Genomic DNA, 17,124 nt, shown 5'->3' on the forward strand with positions numbered 1-17,124 from the left:
TTATACTTAGTCCTGTAGATTATCTTTCACACAATGTAAAACTTGTCTAAATATAATAAATGGTTCGCGAGATATGAGGTTTCAAAGTTGCATACCTCTCACGGGATGCGAAAGGCGCTAAAGCGGCTTTCAGCGTCAGAAGACTTTCTCGGGAAAGCCGCTATAGCCGCTTTCAGGGTTCAAAGAGTTAATCAGTCTAGGCTTGAAATTACTGATATGTCATGTTACCATATTTCCTGATCAATAGTCCTGCGACTTAGATGCTAGTGGATCGAAAAAGAAATATTGAGGCCATTCATCCAAACGAGGCAATACAAGATGAAACAGCAATATATATTCTTTGTGTTACTTCTGGCTTCTATATATTCTAATGGCAAAGGTTGGTAAACTGTTTAGATAGGGCTAGAATCATACGGGGTATCAATAGTTTATCAGAAATTTGACTGGGCTTAAGTAGTAGTATATGTCGTATTCGATACCCAAATAATGTTGCACATGTTGAGCAAATGTTGGTCAATGAAGCAAATGTTGAGCAAATGTTGGTCAATGGTGATGATGTCGAATCCAACACATAAATGTTGTTGCAAATGTCAAGCAAAATTATGTTGGTCAAACGTTGGTCAAACGTTGGTCGATGGTGGCGCGTAGGAAGTTGTTATGTAATATTGTTTCCGGTATCAGGGGATAGCGTTTGGTAATTTTCGAAAACCATATCGGCAACCGTGTGTTAGTCATTAAGTTTATGGTTTTGCGTATGTTTACTGATCGACGTATGTCAGAAATAATTGAAAAACGGCATTTTTATTTTAAGCGCGTTTTTTTAATTTTCATTTTTTATATTTTGATTTGTATTTTTACAGTTGTTTTTATTTTTCATTACTTTTTTATTTTCGGTTTATTTTTGATAATTTTATTTATTTTTTTTTATTTTTTTACAAGAAATCGATAGTTCAACATATTATTTACCACAGAGATTCTTTTTCACAGACTTTACTGTTGTTTTTGATAATTTGTGAATGCAATCAGCATTTCAAGTACATGTACCCACACTACTTGCATTTTGAAATTTGGATTTCATCAATATTACGTAAGTCAGTACGTATATGTGAGTATTATACGTCAGCGAAACATCACTCTATTCCTCATAGCAATGCTCGTATTAGAAGTGAATAAGATATGATTTATTTGATTAGCTTTTATCATTGGCAGCTTTCGTTTATGTTCTTTAGCTTCCCAAATGTGTTAGTCATTAAATTTATGGTATATTTTGTATGTGTTTATATATTAGAGTATTGAGCAATATATATGAGGGTTTAAATCTTCTTTTTTGAGCCGAGTGATGCAGAGTGGTAATTTATTTCGTGTTTAGGAAATCATGCAATGTCGTAGTTAAGTTTTGTGCATCTGTTGATTGGAAACAACCATAAGGATGTACTGACTTTAGTAGAAAAATGACAACTGAGTTGACATAATTAAATTCAAAAAAACGTATGTTTACTGACCGACGTATGTTAAAATAATTGAAAAACGATTGTTATTGGAGGTTTAGCGAGAAATAAAATGCAACAGGCTGCGCATCGGTTTGAAAAAAAAAATTACAATATAAAACAGCTGACAAAAAAAAAAGGTCGTGTTTTCCGGTCTAGTCGTTTGATTTTTTTTTTACAGTTGTTTATTTTTTTTTCATTACTCTTTTATTTTCGGTTTATTTTTTATCTTGAAAATTTTATTTTATTTTTTTTAAATTTTTTTTTTTTTTTTTAAATTTTACAAGAAATCGATAGTTCGACATATTATTTACCACAGAGATTCTTTTTCACAGACTTTACTGTTGTTTTTGATAATTTGCGAATGCAATCAGCATTTCGAGTACATGTACCCACACTACTTGCATTTTGAAATTTGGATTTCATCAATATCACGTAAGTCAGTACGTATATGTGAGTATTATATGTCAGCGAAACATGACTGTATTCCTCATATCAATGCTCGCAAGTAGATTGTTCTTCCTCGTATTAGAAGTGAATAAGATATGATTTATTTGATTAGCTTTTATCATTGACAGCTTTCGTTTATGTACTTTAGCTTCCCAAATAGGCAACCCTAGTGATTGTCCTACATTCCCCAGATGTGATGCCAGACTTCAATACCTAACTTCGGTAAAATTGTCTTTGAATATTCAGAAAATGGTATATTTATCAGTGTAGAGTAGATGGTCTGTCATATACATAACACATTTTTATAAGTTGCAAATAGTTTCATCGCTATTGGCAAAATATTTACCACCCTCTAAATTTCGAAACACAACCCCTCAATAATGAAAATATATATATATCAATGAAGCATGGTAGCCAGAATAATGATATCATAATGGATGGGAAGCAGATAATAATATTTAACAAAGGTTACCAAAGTAAACAAGATCCGAAAATGATATAAATATATTAGTACAATGTCATATCACCGTAGAAGTTTTTTGTTGATAATTTCCCATACCATGGCTCGCCGAAAGTAAGGCATATCTCGCTGGGAAAATGTTAAGTCTGATTTAGAAGTAATATACTCTGCAAATTTGCAAGCAAAGACTCCACAATCTGATCCATTCATTTGTTGCGGTATATCAGACATTGACAACAGTTGCCAGTCAGAAAGATTGATCTCTGATCCTTTTTTATTCTTGTGCTCACAAAGAAGATAATTTTTTAGGATTTCAAGGCATTCCCGATTGGCTCCACCCATTGAATCATAATATCTTATTTGTTTCGATATGAAATCAACGACAGCTAGACACCAATGCACGCCAAGAGGTATTGGATACAGAACGATGTCTTTGGAAAATATATCAACTTTTTTTGTCCACCGACGTACTGATGTATAAGATTGTGTACTCAATCGAGGATAAAAGAATGTATTCATGGAATGTACTGCGGGGTAATCTTTTACATCTTTAGAGCGCTGAACAATCAATTCCATATAAAAATTTATAATTTCATCATTAAGCCAATTTAGACCGAACAAAGTCGACATGTGCTCGCGGGTTATTGAAATGTTGAAACACTCAGAAAGGACTTGATTTGGAGGATATGGAACTAGTGCTTTGTTTATGTGTTCGCTCATGTCGGAAGTCAGCTCAGGAAGTGTGGGTTGTTCGATAATCTTTTTTTCTTGGAGTTTTAATTTGTTGTGTAAAATTTCAGCCAGAAGTGCATCTTTTTCTTTACGTTTCTCGTGCCAAAGTCGGGCTCGTGTTTCTTCAGCACGTGTTTGAGCTTGCCTCTGACGAACTCGACGATTGTATGTCTTTAACATGTCAGGAACGAAATTTTGTGACAAATATGGAGAAGAAAACTCTTTCAAAATCTGGCTTCTCTTTATACTATCATTGAGAGTGGTTTCTGTTTGACTTTCGGCACCCCGAAGGACTAAGTTGTATATACTTATCGCTTTGTGTAAAAACTTTCACTTGAATCGTTTTTTATTTTAATTTTCAAATTTTCACGTCATTGGACGCGAAATGGACGTGTCCTTTGTCCTGTCCGATATCCATTTTGTTATTGTGCTATTGTTGTAGTTGGAATTCTTCTTTTTGTTGTGAAAAAAAAAAATCGCGTTTCTCATTAACTACAAGACCAATTGCTTTTGCTTTGATTAGTTTCAAAGACTTGTGTGGTCTTTATGGAATTATTCATTCCAAAATTTTTAACTCTTAACTATATGCACATATATACTTGAGTTTTTACACCAACTTCATCTTGCAGTCAAGCGAAAAATTACAGCTTATAATTAGAGAAAAATAAATTAGTTTTTAAAATTTTTGATAAACAAAACACACTTCTCTCATTTTTAACATCCATAATACAGTATTCATCAAAAAATAAATGAAGAATCTAATTATATTGCAAAACTTCCACGCCAGAAGCACCAAATAATATATACTTATGAGAAATGCTTCGCGTCAGCATCTTTGTTTTGAATTGTTTTTTATTTCAATTTTGGAACTTCATTTTATTGGACACGAAATGTACCTATAATTGCTTTCTTTTTCATGTTATTGTTACGTTATTGTTGGTGTAATTTCACTTTTTGTCGCTTTTCTCTATCTATGGAACCAATTGCTTTGAATTTTGCTGTGGTTAAAGATTGTTGTACTCTAATTACTTTAAAAAACTGTTGTGGGCTATATGGAATTTATTTTTCATTCCAAAATTTAAAAAAAATGCGTCAGTCTGCCGATACTGTACGATTATGATGCTATTTCATTTTAGCTTTCGTGTCCATATATTGAAGCATTGATTTTTTGTTTTTATAAGAGCAAGCAAGGCCATGCGCACCAACTCAGGAGTAAAGGAGATTGACCTCGATACATTGTACGAGTTAAAAATAAAATCTCCGGCAAATGTTGTTCATATGTCATAAAAAAAAAAACTTGAGCACATTGATTATTCGACGAAATCGAATTTAATGAACAACCCCAGCAAAATCAGAACCAATATATCCTAGAAAATTTTCTGTCAGGGTTTTTTGACGTTGGCAAGATATAGAGATTTGAATTATACGTTTTTTTTTACTAAAATCGCGGCATTGGGCCTTTCAGCAAATCTTACGATGGAAATTTTGGACTTGCAGAATATTACGGAATCTGCAACGTAGAGTGTTCTATTCACTGTAAACATCACAAAGATAGAAACTATATTCATCAAATAAACTGTAGTAAGTTCAATTATTATTCGTTTTCATACGTTTTCTGTGTACGTAACTAATCAGTAGAGTAAATCCACATCTTGCAATCACACTTGATTCTATAAATATAAAAAATATGATTTGTCTCAGTATTATTCCGTAGATGCAAATGTATTTGGTGTACTTGCTTCTGAATCTACTTATTTTGGGGATTGCACTCAATACAGCATTTCACTTTTTAGATGTATATATTCGCTTTTAACAAACTTTGAAGTCAAAGAGATTACAAAAAATTAGTCTTAAGTGACCACTAACTGTATGCAAAAAAAAAATTATTTTTTAAAGGCACAAGTTGATATGGTATCACAAGAAGACTTGAATATTTTTTTGTCTGGAACGATTATGAAAAACGCAAAATAATAAATCGCTGATAAGAACACACTTCGGATTGAATGTGCGCTACCAGTAAAGTTTTCTCGGATAGGATACGGTCGAACGAAAACTTTTAACTTACCCTTACTGGTATTTTTACGCAGGAACGTAGCAAAGTTGAAAATGTGTAATATTAAGCTGTGATTAAAGAGAATTGTTATTGCACATATACTAAAACAAAAACACTCACTTGATCCTGTTGATTGCACCTCGGACGTAATTTTGGTAATGCGTACCTAATTCTGTACTTGAATGCACTGGAAAATGGAACCGTTTCAGACCAATGTACAGTTGTACTTCGCTGATTGAAATTATCGAGATGATTTTAATAATATATCTGTCTTAAGGCTACCATAATAACAGAAACAAGAGAGCAATTCCCAAATATATGTACACGTTAACCAGAGCGAAGCAATGCTTACCTTTGACGCTACCGGTACCCTCCAACAATTTCCGAGTTACTCGTAGCAAGAATTTACAGTATCTAACTGGACAGCCAGAGTTCCCATGTATAAAATAATACAGCGAAATTTTGGACGAAATATCAGACTTCATACGAAATTTAGACATAAAGAAAAGTAATAGCCTTCTGGCAAAAAATCAATCTTTAACCACTGAAAATTTTAAAGCCATTGTCCAAGTATTCGAAGAGAGAAGCTATTTTTAATGATAATGATGACGAATAACAAGAACAACAACAACATAATATCGAAACAATCGCTATGTCCATTAGCGTGTCCAAAAGCAAAGACATTGTAAGAAAGGTAAGGTTTGTTTTTTCGTCCGGGTGTCAACGGATCGTGAAAGTACTACATCGAGTTACTCGTGGCGTCAAATTTAATACCCATTCGAAAATCAATGTTCTTTTCCTTAGCTACTGGACTAAACGCTTTCGAAATATCAGATGTTGAATATATAGTGTCATCCTCTAAAAATTCACTTTCCTTTTTACATAAATCATCAGGACTTCCCGTGCTCATTGTAACACCACATATTGTTTTAAGTTGAACTACGGCGTGGTTTTTCCGATGAGCCAATTTTCCGAGCAAGTATTAAAAATAGAACAATATAACAGAGTTGAACGATGATTTAGCAAAACTTTCCACAGGTTTATTCATGTTCAATAGGCTACTGAGATGACAACGTTCATTTAGTTACAATAGCTCACTTTCATCGCATATTGCATTAAATGTTTCGTTTTATCATCTGAAAGAGAGACCGCTTTCTTTGCGCCAGGCATCGTTATAAATATCAACTTTTTTACGGTATTCAAAACTTCGTGAAGAGCCTGAGAACCAAAAATAAAATGGCAAGTTGGTATCAAAATTACCTTGACAACGAACGTTCATTATGATTATTATAATATAAAATTAATGATATCGTGGTAAGGACATTTTCTAAAGTCTAAACTATACATTGTCAGTAATCATAATTACATACCAATCAGTTCTTATTGGTGACAGCACATTTGAACCCACGTACATTTGCACCCGTACATTTGCACCCACCGACATTTGCATCCCGGACATTTGAACCCACGTACATTTGACCTCATGGGTATATCCCATGGGTTAGGGTTAGTATGGGTTCAAATATCCGTAAACAAAAACAAAAAAATTCCATAGGTGCAATAGTATGTAGGTGCAATTGTCCGGGGTGCAAATGTCCGGGATGCAAATGTCGGTGGGTGCAAATGTACGGGTGCAAATGTACGTGGGTTCAAATGTGCTGTCACCAATAAGAACTGATTGGTATGTAATTATGATTACTGACAATGTATAGTTTAGACTTTAGAAAATGTCCTTACCACGATATCATTAATTTTAAATTATAATAATCATAATGAACGTTCGTTGTCAAGGTAATTTTGATACCAACTTGCCATTTTATTTTTGGTTCTCAGGCTCTTCACGAAGTTTTGAATACCGTAAAAAAGTTGATATTTATAACGATGCCTGGCGCAAAGAAAGCGGTCTCTCTTTCAGATGATAAAACGAAACATTTAATGCAATATGCGATGAAAGTGAGCTATTGTAACTAAATGAACGTTGTCATCTCAGTAGCCTATTGAACATGAATAAACCTGTGGAAAGTTTTGCTAAATCATCGTTCAACTCTGTTATATTGTTCTATTTTTAATACTTGCTCGGAAAATTGGCTCATCGGAAAAACCACGCCGTAGTTCAACTTAAAACAATATGTGGTGTTACAATGAGCACGGGAAGTCCTGATGATTTATGTAAAAAGGAAAGTGAATTTTTTTAGAGGATGACACTATATTCAACATCTGATATTTCGGAAGCGTTTAGTCCAGTAGCTAAGGAAAAGAACATTGGTTTTCGAATGGGTATTAAATTTGACGCCACGAGTAACTCGATGTAGTACTTTCACGATCCGTTGACACCCGGACGAAAAAACAAACCTTACCTTTCTTACAATGTCTTTGTTTTTGGACACGCTAATGGACATAGCGATTGTTTCGATATTATGTTGTTGTTATTCTTGTTATTCGTCATCATTATCATTAAAAATAGCTTCTCTCTTCGAATACTTGGACAATGGCTTTAAAATTTTCAGTGGTTAAAGATTGATTTTTTGCCAGAAGGCTATTACTTTTCTTTATGTCTAAATTTCGTATGAAGTCTGATATTTTGTCCAAAATTTCGCTGTATTATTTTATACATGGGAACTCTGGCTGTCCAGTTAGATACTGTAAATTCTTGCTACGAGTAACTCGGAAATTGTTGGAGGGTACCGGTAGCGTCAAAGGTAAGCATTGCTTCGCTCTGGTTAACGTGTACATATATTTGGGAATTGCTCTCTTGTTTCTGTTATTATGGTAGCCTTAAGACAGATATATTATTAAAATCATCTCAATAATTTCAATCAGCGAAGTACAACTGTACATTGGTCTGAAACGGTTCCATTTTCCAGTGCATTCAAGTACAGAATTAGGTACGCATTACCAAAATTACGTCCGAGGTGCAATCAACAGGATCAAGTGAGTGTTTTTGTTTTAGTATATGTGCAATAACAATTCTCTTTAATCACAGCTTAATATTACACATTTTCAACTTTGCTACGTTCCTGCGTAAAAATACCAGTAAGGGTAAGTTAAAAGTTTTCGTTCGACCGTATCCTATCCGAGAAAACTTTACCGGTAGCGCACTTTCAATCCGAAGTGTGTTCTTATCAGCGATTTATCATTTTGCGTTTTTCATAATCGTTCCAGACAAAAAAATATTCAAGTCTTCTTGTGATACCATATCAACTTGTGCCTTTAAAAAATAATTTTTTTTTTTGCATACAGTTAGTGGTCACTTAAGACTAATTTTTTGTAATCTCTTTGACTTCAAAGTTTGTTAAAAGCGAATATATACATCTAAAAAGTGGAATGCTGTATTGAGTGCAATCCCCAAAATAAGTAGATTCAGAAGCAAGTACACCAAATACATTTGCATCTACGGAATAATACTGAGACAAATCATATTTTTTATATTTTTAGAATCAAGTGTGATTGCAAGATGTGGATTTACTCTACTGATTAGTTACGTACACAGAAAACGTATGAAAACGAATAATAATTGAACTTACGACAGTTTATTTGATGAATATAGTTTCTATCTTTGTGATGTTTACAGTGAATAGAACACTCTACGTTGCAGATTCCGTAATATTCTGCAAGTCCAAAATTTCCATCGTAAGATTTGCTGAAAGGCCCAATGCCGCGATTTTAGTAAAAAAAAAACGTATAATTCAAATCTCTATATCTTGCCAACGTCAAAAAACCCTGACAGAAAATTTTCTAGGATATATTGGTTCTGATTTTGCTGGGGTTGTTCATTAAATTCGATTTCGTCGAATAATCAATGTGCTCAAGTTTTTTTTTTATGACATATGAACAACATTTGCCGGAGATTTTATTTTTAACTCGTACAATGTATCGAGGTCAGTCTCCTTTACTCCTGAGTTGGTGCGCATGGCCTTGCTTGCTCTTATAAAAACAAAAAATCAATGCTTCAATATATGGACACGAAAGCTAAAATGAAATAGCATCATAATCGTACAGTATCGGCAGACTGACGCATTTTTTTTTAAATTTTGGAATGAAAAATAAATTCCATGTAGCCCACAACAGTTTTTTAAAGTAATTAGAGTACAACAATCTTTAACCACTGCAAAATTCAAAGCAATTGGTTCCATAGATAGAGAAAAGCGACAAAAAGTGAAATTACACCAACAATAACGTAACAATAACATGAAAAAGACAATTATAGGTACATTTCGTGTCCAATAAAATGAAGTTCCAAAATTGAAATAAAAAACAATTCAAAACAAAGATGCTGACGCGAAGCATTTCTCAAAAGTATATATTATTTGGTGCTTCTGGCGTGGAAGTATTGCAATATAATTAGATTCTTCATTTATTTTTTGATGAATACTGTATTATGAATGTTAAAAATGAGAGAAGTGTGTTTTGTTTAACAAAAATTTTAAAAACTAATTTATTTTTCTCTAATTATAAGCTGTAATTTTTCGCTTGACTGCAAGATGAAGTTGGTGTAAAAACTCAAGTATATATGTGCATATAGTTAAGAGTTAAAATTTTTGGAATGAATAATTCCATAAAGACCACACAAGTCTTTGAAACTAATCAAAGCAAAAGCAATTGGTCTTGTAGTTAATGAGAAACGCGATTTTTTTTTCACAACCAAAAGAAGAATTCCAACTACAACAATAGCACAATAACAAAATGGATATCGGACAGGACAAAGGACACGTCCATTTCGCGTCCAATGACGTGAAAATTTGAAAATTAAAATAAAAAACGATCCAAGTGAAAGTTTTTACACAAAGCGATAAGTATATACAACTTAGTCCTTCGGGGTGCCGAAAGTCAAACAAAAACCACTCTCAATGATAGTATAAAAAGAAGCCAGATTTTGAAAGAGTTTTCTTCTCCATATTTGTCACAAAATTTCCTTCCTGACATGTTAAAGACATACAATCGTCGAGTTCGTCAGAGGCAAGCTCAAACACGTGCTGAAGAAACACGAGCCCGACTTTGGCACGAGAAACGTAAAGAAAAAGATGCACTTCTGGCTGAAATTTTACACAACAAATTAAAACTCTAAGAAAAAAAGATTATCGAACAACCCACACTTCCTGAGCTGACTTCCGACATGAGCGAACACATAAACAAAGCACTAGTTCCATATCCTCCAAATCAAGTCCTTTCTGAGTGTTTCAACATTTCAATAACCCGCGAGCACATGTCGACTTTGTTCGGTCTAAATTGGCTTAATGATGAAATTATAAATTTTTATATGGAATTGATTGTTCAGCGCTCTAAAGATGTAAAAGATTACCCCGCAGTACATTCCATGAATACATTCTTTTATCCTCGATTGAGTACACAATCTTATACATCAGTACGTCGGTGGACAAAAAAAGTTGATATATTTTCCAAAGACATCGTTCTGTATCCAATACATCTTGGCGTGCATTGGTGTCTAGCTGTCGTTGATTTCATATCGAAACAAATAAGATATTATGATTCAATGGGTGGAGCCAATCGGGAATGCCTTGAAATCCTAAAAAATTATCTTCTTTGTGAGCACAAGAATAAAAAAGGATCAGAGATCAATCTTTCTGACTGGCAACTGTTGTCATTGTCTGATATACCGCAACAAATGAATGGTTCAGATTGTGGAGTCTTTGCTTGCAAATTTGCAGAGTATATTACTTCTAAATCAGACTTAACATTTTCCCAGCGAGATATGCCTTACTTTCGGCGAGCCATGGTATGGGAAATTATCAACAAAAAACTTCTACGGTGATATGACATTGTACTAATATATTTATATCATTTTCGGATCTTGTTTACTTTGGTAACCTTTGTTAAATATTATTATCTGCTTCCCATCCATTATGATATCATTATTCTGGCTACCATGCTTCATTGATATATATATATTTTCATTATTGAGGGGTTGTGTTTCGAAATTTAGAGGGTGGTAAATATTTTGCCAATAGCGATGAAACTATTTGCAACTTATAAAAATGTGTTATGTATATGACAGACCATCTACTCTACACTGATAAATATACCATTTTCTGAATATTCAAAGACAATTTTACCGAAGTTAGGTATTGAAGTCTGGCATCACATCTGGGGAATGTAGGACAATCACTAGGGTTGCCTATTTGGGAAGCTAAAGTACATAAACGAAAGCTGTCAATGATAAAAGTTAATCAAATAAATCATATCTTATTCACTTCTAATACGAGGAAGAACAATCTACTTGCGAGCATTGATATGAGGAATACAGTCATGTTTCGCTGACGTATAATACTCACATATACGTACTGACTTACGTGATATTGATGAAATCCAAATTTCAAAATGCAAGTAGTGTGGGTACATGTACTCGAAATGCTGATTGCATTCGCAAATTATCAAAAACAACAGTAAAGTCTGTGAAAAGAATCTCTGTGGTAAATAATATGTCGAACTATCGATTTCTTGTAAAATTTAAAAAAAAAAAAAATTTAAAAGAAATAAAATGAAAGTTTCAAGATCAAAAATAAACCGAAAATAAAAGAGTAATGAAAAAAAAATAAACAACTGCAAAAAAAAAAAAAAAATCAAACGACTAGACCGGAAAACATGACCTTTTTTTTTTGTCAGCTGTTTTATATTGTAATTTTTTTTTCAAACCGATGCGCAGCCTGTTGCATTTTATCTCTCGCTAAACCTCCAATAACAATCGTTTTTCAATTATTTTAACATACGTCGGTCAGTAAACATACGTTTTTTTGAATTTAATTATGTCAACTCAGTTGTCAATTTTCTACTAAAGTCAGTACATCCTTATGGTTGTTTCCAATCAACAGATGCACAAAACTTAACTACGACATTGCATGATTTCCTAAACACGAAATAAATTACCACTCTGCATCACTCGGCTCAAAAAAGAAGATTTAAACCCTCATATATATTGCTCAATACTCTAATATATAATCACATACAAAATATACCATAAATTTAATGACTAACACATTTGGGAAGCTAAAGAACATAAACGAAAGCTGCCAATGATAAAAGCTAATCAAATAAATCATATCTTATACGTACTGACTTACGTGATATTGATGAGATCCAAATTTCAAAATGCAAGTAGTGTGGGTACATGTACTCGAAATGCTGATTGCATTCGCAAATTATCAAAAACAACAGTAAAGTCTGTGAAAAAGAATCTCTGTGGTAAATAATATGTTGAACTATCGATTTCTTGTAAAAAAAAAAAAAAAAATAAATAAAATTATCAAAAATAAACCGAAAATAAAAAAGTAATGTAAAATAAAAACAACTGTAAAAATACAAATCAAAATATAAAAAATGAAAATTAAAAAAACGCGCTTAAAATAAAAATGCCGTTTTTCAATTATTTCTGACATACGTCGATCAGTAAACATACGCAAAACCATAAACTTAATGACTAACACACGGTTGCCGATATGGTTTTCGAAAATTACCAAACGCTATCCCCTGATACCGGAAACAATATTACATAACAACTTCCTACGCGCCACCATCGACCAACGTTTGACCAACGTTTGACCAACATAATTTTGCTTGACATTTGCAACAACATTTATGTGTTGGATTCGACATCATCACCATTGACCAACATTTGCTCAACATTTGCTTCATTGACCAACATTTGCTCAACATGTGCAACATTATTTGGGTATCGAATACGACATATACTACTACTGACTAATTAAGATCATATTTCAAATCGATGTTGTAAAAGCTTGCGTAATTACACTGAAATCCGTGGGCAAAATTTACGCGAGAACTTGTGGTCAGCTGTTTGATTGTCCCTGCCAATCAGCAAATATACCTAGGTTTTTGTAAATAGTAAAAAAGAAAGCTCATGAATTTAAAACGTTAAGTCTCCTGTAAATGTGTTTTTTCCCTGTTATTTTGATTGAAATATATACAATGGCACCAAAAACTGCGCTGAAACGATTTTTAGTTCATTTTAGTATACGATGGCTGAGTTTTATGTCAGGAGTTAATGTTTTTCAGGATTTCGTTTTGATTTTTTTCTTGTTTTATTTGAAAGTAAATTTTTGCTTGGATTTGCTTTAGATGATGGAGTTTATCTCACGTAACCAGATTTTTCCCTTGTAATTGATTTAGATTGTCTTATGCCGTTTGCAATTTCTTCTAAAGTAGATTCATTATTTTTGGCTGACTTCCGTTTTTTCTGTCCACGTGATACGTTTAGTAGTGTACCACCCCTATCTGGACTGTCTGCTTTTTAGTTGATCGTGTTTTCATGCTTGTTTTTATCTGCGCAATCCGTGTATTTTGTTGAGTAATGAGATTCTTTACTGGCGTAGACTATCAAACTTATTATTTGAAAATTAATTTTTAAAAACAAAGACCCGGTTGATGTATCTAAAAATTGAATATTTATTTTAAGGTTCCATTGACAGTCTTTGTCAACCTGAATCACCACCAATCCCTGATAACGGAAAGGTTTGGTGCAATAATTCAAACAATCCAAATTCTGTCTGTATCTTCGCATGTGCACCATATTATACATTAGTTGGTACAAATACAAGTAAATGTCTTGAAACGATCAACGGGACAAGTTGGACAAAAGCTAACATTGAATGCAAACGTAAGTTTATGAAACAAAATGCTCATTCGTAGTAGGTAAAGTAAATTTTATCAAAAACTGTTTATTTTTATTTTATGTAATTTTTGCTATACAGCAAAATAAGAATTGAAAAATATCTACTATTCGCCATTATACACCTGTTCCTGTTTTGTCACAGCTGACCACTGTGAACCAGAGATCAATTCACTACCAAATGGCGTGGTCACGTGCTCTCATGGAAGTAATGTGAGATCAGTTTGTCACTACAAATGCACAACGCCCGGTACTAGCATGTTCTTGGGAATGAAAAATACAAATCGCTGTTTACCTTCGAAGAAATGGGATGTGAAACCACCATGCTGTCAAGGTTAGTAAACGCCCAGTTTTGTTCATTGATATGACAAACAGAAAAGTCACTCCCAATTTATTAAATGTTAAGAACCATCTTTATACAAGTTAATATGTTAATAACAACTCTCATTTGGAAACTTATGTCTGTGTATATCGATGGCATGGTGTATTGCAGTGTGGCGTGGGTGATCTTATTATATTGGGACATGGATGGATGAAAATTGTTCTATTCGAAATAAAAAGTTTACAACTAAGCAAAAAAAAGAAGAGAGAATGCATTGAGTCATCCAATGTCTTAATAATTAGCCAAATAATTACAAATCTTATCGTATTTAACATCAACTACTATTTGATCTCGACTGGTTGTGAGGCAGACATTCCTACCGGAAGAAATTACAAATATATATATATATATATATATATATAGCAATGCATTTATTTATTTAACAAACTTGAATAACTATTTACAATTTGAGTCTTACTTTACACAAGTCAAACGAGCATACATTGATTCATCTAAACCTGCATTCATTTGTTTGATGTAGCACCGTGTCCATCCAGTGCCAAGATGGATGCTGTTATCATAATGGATTCGTCTGGCTCGGTGGGGGAAGCCAATTGGGAAATCATGTTCACCTTTGTTCAATCATTAATTAGGTATGGTCATTAATTTGTTGATTTGCCCAGTTCCTCTCTAGTAACTGTGGGTTATTATAATATACTTTTGACTAATCGCGACACAATCGGATTTTTAGTTACTGTTTTTAAATGTTTGTTGCTGTGGATTGATGAGAGGTTATTCTAGACCAGGGGTCACCAACTTTTATGAAGCCGATGGCCACTTCCTGGGTACCGATTAAGCTAAGGGCTACCAGTTGGATGCATATTTCTGAAAAACCAATTTGCTCTATCATGCTCTAACTATTACAATTACTATTAGAGGTATATTTGGCCACTGGCGACACTGAGAATGTACAAGATTTTTCATGAAATTATCAACCATCATAACAATATAGGAAATACAGTAATATCAATACCCTTTATTTTTTCAAAGTTAGTGTTTTTCAAATTGAACTTTTTAAAATGATCACTTCCACAACAGCCAAGGAAATCACAATGTGGGCTACCTGCATTTATAACAAATACCCAACACAAGACTAAGATAAAATTGACTTAGAAGTTGTGCTATCAAATGTTACATTTTACAAACATATTTAACAATTATGAATATCCAATTTTCAACCGGGACTAAATCTGGTCTATTTACTCGTCAGTTACCTGGCATTGCATGCTGTCGACCAATTATGTCCACCGTCCATGTTAATGAAAGCATAGTTTTACATAGTTGAATGACACCCAGTGACCCAGTGTAGGAATAAGAATAACGATAATAAGAATAACAAGAATAAAATTGATAGATACAGCCAACTGGCCAATTTGAGCTAATTTAGAACAAACCTGCGAGCGACTCACGTGGTTTGCGCCGGCAACGCGTTGGTGACCCCTGTTCTAGACTTTATAACTCAACATTAAATTCAATTAAAATTGATCTTGCAGATTTTTTTCATGTCTTCCAGAGCATTTCCAATATCTCGGAAGTTAACGCGGTTTGCCATGTTTCGGTATCACAGTTGGGTTGACGAAGTATCTGCCACTCACCTGGAAGATTATGACCGATTGCTGGACGGATTACTGTATAACATGAAGAAAATGGTTTTTCAAGCAGGAAGTAATGATCATATTAGAAAAATTGTGACTATTCGAAATATAGACCCATTGAGGTTTGTTTATCCTTCACTGTGGAAATAGAGTATTCGCTACTCAAAAAATTATCCACAACATTTAGTTAAATCAGCACTCTCACCGGTCGAACAAAAACCATACTCTGACTTCTGGCGCGATACCAACCCATCTTGTTTAACCTAGTTTGGAACAAATTGCAGAGGACAAATATTTTCCATGTAGATATATATTTTTGAATTTATCATTAAAAATACATCTAAAAATTTCTCGAGCATTGCCATTGTTTTCGGCATATACACACTATCAAAATGAAAAACTATTGATGAGCCAAGCCCGAAAACTTGAATTTCACTTATATATATATTTTAAATGACGTTTTTAGGAGAGTGATGCCCGCATAGACATATAGTAATAATACTTGTACACAGAAACAATGACCGGAATGGCTCTACGTTATGCAGAAAACAAAATATTGAGATCAACAGCAAATCGGCCAGATGCACGAGATCTTGTCATTTTGCTAACTGATGGAAACTCCAGTGATAATGCGGAGAATCCGGCAAAAATCATCAGGGGAATGGGAAGAACGGTTAGTTACACTATTATCTCATTTAGGTATCCATGTAAACGTGTCATTTTTAGCTGCGCCTCATAAAAGCATAGATTTTTGTCTTTATCTCCGATAACAACCTATATAATTTTTCAGATTATTGTGATAGCAATCGTACAACGATACGGCTCTCTGTCAATGGATAGATTCTACGTTCTAGCGGGTGATCCTTCAAATGTTTTTCTGATAGATGGATTTCGGAGGCTCGATGCTGAACTTCTAAGAAATCTGATAAATAAAATTTGCAACGACATATGCATAAATACTGAAATTATTCAATAAATCAATTTTAATGTTTGTTGCATTGTGTCATTTTGCTGATTGGTCTATTACTCTCCTATTTACAGTGGGAATATGTTAACCCTTTGTTGAGTACGTTTTCTTAAAACCAAGGTCAGGAATATTTAACCAAGCCGGGACAGGCACGCCGCCATTCCCACGGTACAAGACACATATAATTTTATTTTTGTGGCAGGGTACGAGTAAATATTAATTGACACTGTATAGGCTACAAAGGTATAATAAAAGAACAGGAAAATTTACGTTTGGCGCAGGATTGGATTTGATCATCGGGCAGCAAGAGTATCTGGGAAAAACATTGTGGTATTGATAAATTGTAAAAAAAAACTG

The 17,124-nt window shown here is 33.6% G+C and overlaps 1 protein-coding gene and 2 pseudogenes across 3 annotated transcripts in view; 2 read left to right on the forward strand and 1 right to left on the reverse strand.

Moving 5' to 3' along the window:
- LOC120346806 (collagen alpha-1(XII) chain-like) overlaps nt 1-17,124 on the forward strand; it is a 45,506-nt gene that overhangs the window by 2,334 nt on the left and 26,048 nt on the right. Inside the window, exons 2-8 of one of the 3 annotated variants that reach the window (XM_078114809.1) lie at nt 196-379; nt 13,611-13,811; nt 13,969-14,157; nt 14,687-14,798; nt 15,719-15,870; nt 16,313-16,473; nt 16,591-16,791. In XM_078114809.1, the coding sequence (XP_077970935.1) occupies nt 319-379; nt 13,611-13,811; nt 13,969-14,157; nt 14,687-14,798; nt 15,719-15,870; nt 16,313-16,473; nt 16,591-16,776 (1,062 nt within the window). In that variant the 5' untranslated portion in view covers nt 196-318 and the 3' untranslated portion in view covers nt 16,777-16,791. Of the gene's footprint in view, nt 1-195; nt 380-13,610; nt 13,812-13,968; nt 14,158-14,686; nt 14,799-15,718; nt 15,871-16,312; nt 16,474-16,590; nt 16,792-17,124 lie in introns of those variants that run through there. The other 2 variants (XM_078114808.1, XM_078114810.1) reach the window with 2 other exon arrangements.
- Nucleotides 2,321-6,352, reverse strand: LOC120330507 (sentrin-specific protease 1 pseudogene; annotated as a pseudogene).
- Nucleotides 6,955-11,073, forward strand: LOC120335425 (sentrin-specific protease 1 pseudogene; annotated as a pseudogene).

This window comes from Styela clava, chromosome 7 (assembly GCF_964204865.1).
Source record: "Styela clava chromosome 7, kaStyClav1.hap1.2, whole genome shotgun sequence".
NCBI lineage: Eukaryota > Metazoa > Chordata > Ascidiacea > Stolidobranchia > Styelidae > Styela > Styela clava.